Source organism: Rhea pennata, chromosome 8 (genome assembly GCF_028389875.1).
Source record: "Rhea pennata isolate bPtePen1 chromosome 8, bPtePen1.pri, whole genome shotgun sequence".
In the NCBI taxonomy this organism is placed as follows: domain Eukaryota; kingdom Metazoa; phylum Chordata; class Aves; order Rheiformes; family Rheidae; genus Rhea; species Rhea pennata.
In genome coordinates, this window is record NC_084670.1 from 37,480,349 (window position 1) to 37,481,796 (window position 1,448).

The 1,448-nt window shown below is 48.1% G+C and overlaps 1 protein-coding gene across 1 annotated transcript; it reads right to left on the reverse strand.

Moving 5' to 3' along the window:
• LOC134143753 (olfactory receptor 14A16-like) lies at positions 1 to 936 on the reverse strand. Its single transcript, XM_062582039.1, has one exon. It carries the CDS (start codon positions 934 to 936, stop codon positions 1 to 3), a length of 936 nt encoding a protein of 311 aa, XP_062438023.1.
• Positions 937 to 1,448: the final 512 nt, after the last annotated feature.

Here is a 1,448-nt window from a genome sequence, read left to right on the forward strand (position 1 = left end):
TTATTGGTGCTGACATTGGACCCACTGGATCAGTTTCCTCAGGGCATCCTTGAGCTCCTTGTTCCTCATGCTGTAGATGAGGGGCTTCACTGCTGGAGGAACCACTGAGTACAGGACAGCCACCACCAGATCCAGAGCTGGGAAGGAGAGGGAGAGGGGCTTCAGGTAGGCAAAAAATGCTGTGCTGACAAATAGGGAGACCATGGTCAGATGAGGGAGGCACATGGAAAAGGCTTTATGCCGGCCCTGCTCAGAGGGGATCCTCAGCACAGTGGTGAAGATCTGCACGTAGGACACCACAATGAAAATGAAACACCCAAAGAATAAACAAGCACTAACCACAAGAAGCCCAACTTCCCTGAGGTAGGAGTGTGAGCAGGAGAGCTTGAGGATCTGGGGAATCTCACAGAAGAACTGGTCCACTGTGTTGCCTTGGCAGAGGGGTATGGAGAATGTGTTGGCAGTGTGCAGGAGAGCATGGAGAAAACCACTGGCCCAGGCAGCTGCTGCCATTTTGGCACAGGCTCTGCTGTCCATGAGTGTGCTATAGTGTAGGGGTGTGCAGATGGCAATGTAGTGCTCATAAGCCATGACTATGAGAAGACAATACTCTCCTCCTAACAAGAAGAGAAATAGAAACATTTGTGCAACACATCCTGAGTAGGAAATGGCCCTGGTGTCCCACAGGGAATTCGCCATGGATTTGGGGACAGTGGTGGAGATGGTGCCAAGGTCGAGGAGGGAGAGGTTCAGCAGGAAGAAGTATATGGGGGTGTGGAGGGGGTGGTCACAGGCTACAGCTGTGATGATGAATCCGTTGCCCAGGAGGGCAGCCAGGTAGATGCCCAGGAAGAGCGAGAAGTGCAAGAGCTGCAGGTCCTGTGTGTCTGTAAATGCCAGGAGGAGGAACTCACTGAGGGAGCTCCTGTTGGACATTTGTTCACATTAATCACAAGGGCTGTTGAAAGGAGAAAAGACATTAAGAAGTTAGGAGAGACTTTTATAGAACAATAAATAAATAGATAAATAAATAAATAAATTTCTTCTTAACAATCCCATATTGCTTCTCTCTTTATTGGGATGCCCTTTGTGCAGTTCCCTTCCTCCAGCTCTCATTTATGCTGGCTGAGTGCGTCATGAAGAGCAAAGACCTCTGCCCATGGTCCCAAGTGTCTGTCCTACTGTACCTGCAGGGGGTATGTGAGAATTCTGGTGACTCAGTCTGACATTAACAATTTCTGTTAAGTGAAATCCATTCCTCTTGTGGAAGGGTTTTGCAGCATCTTCACTCCCAATTCTAAACAATAAGAATTGCAGAAATGTGTTTTGAGGATCTTTTTCATATTATTTTCTTTGAGATGCCCCTGTCACCCCTGGGAGTGCTCTTTAGAGCAGAAATCCTTGGCATTTCTACTCTGAGTCCTGAGAGGAAAACATCCACTGTCACT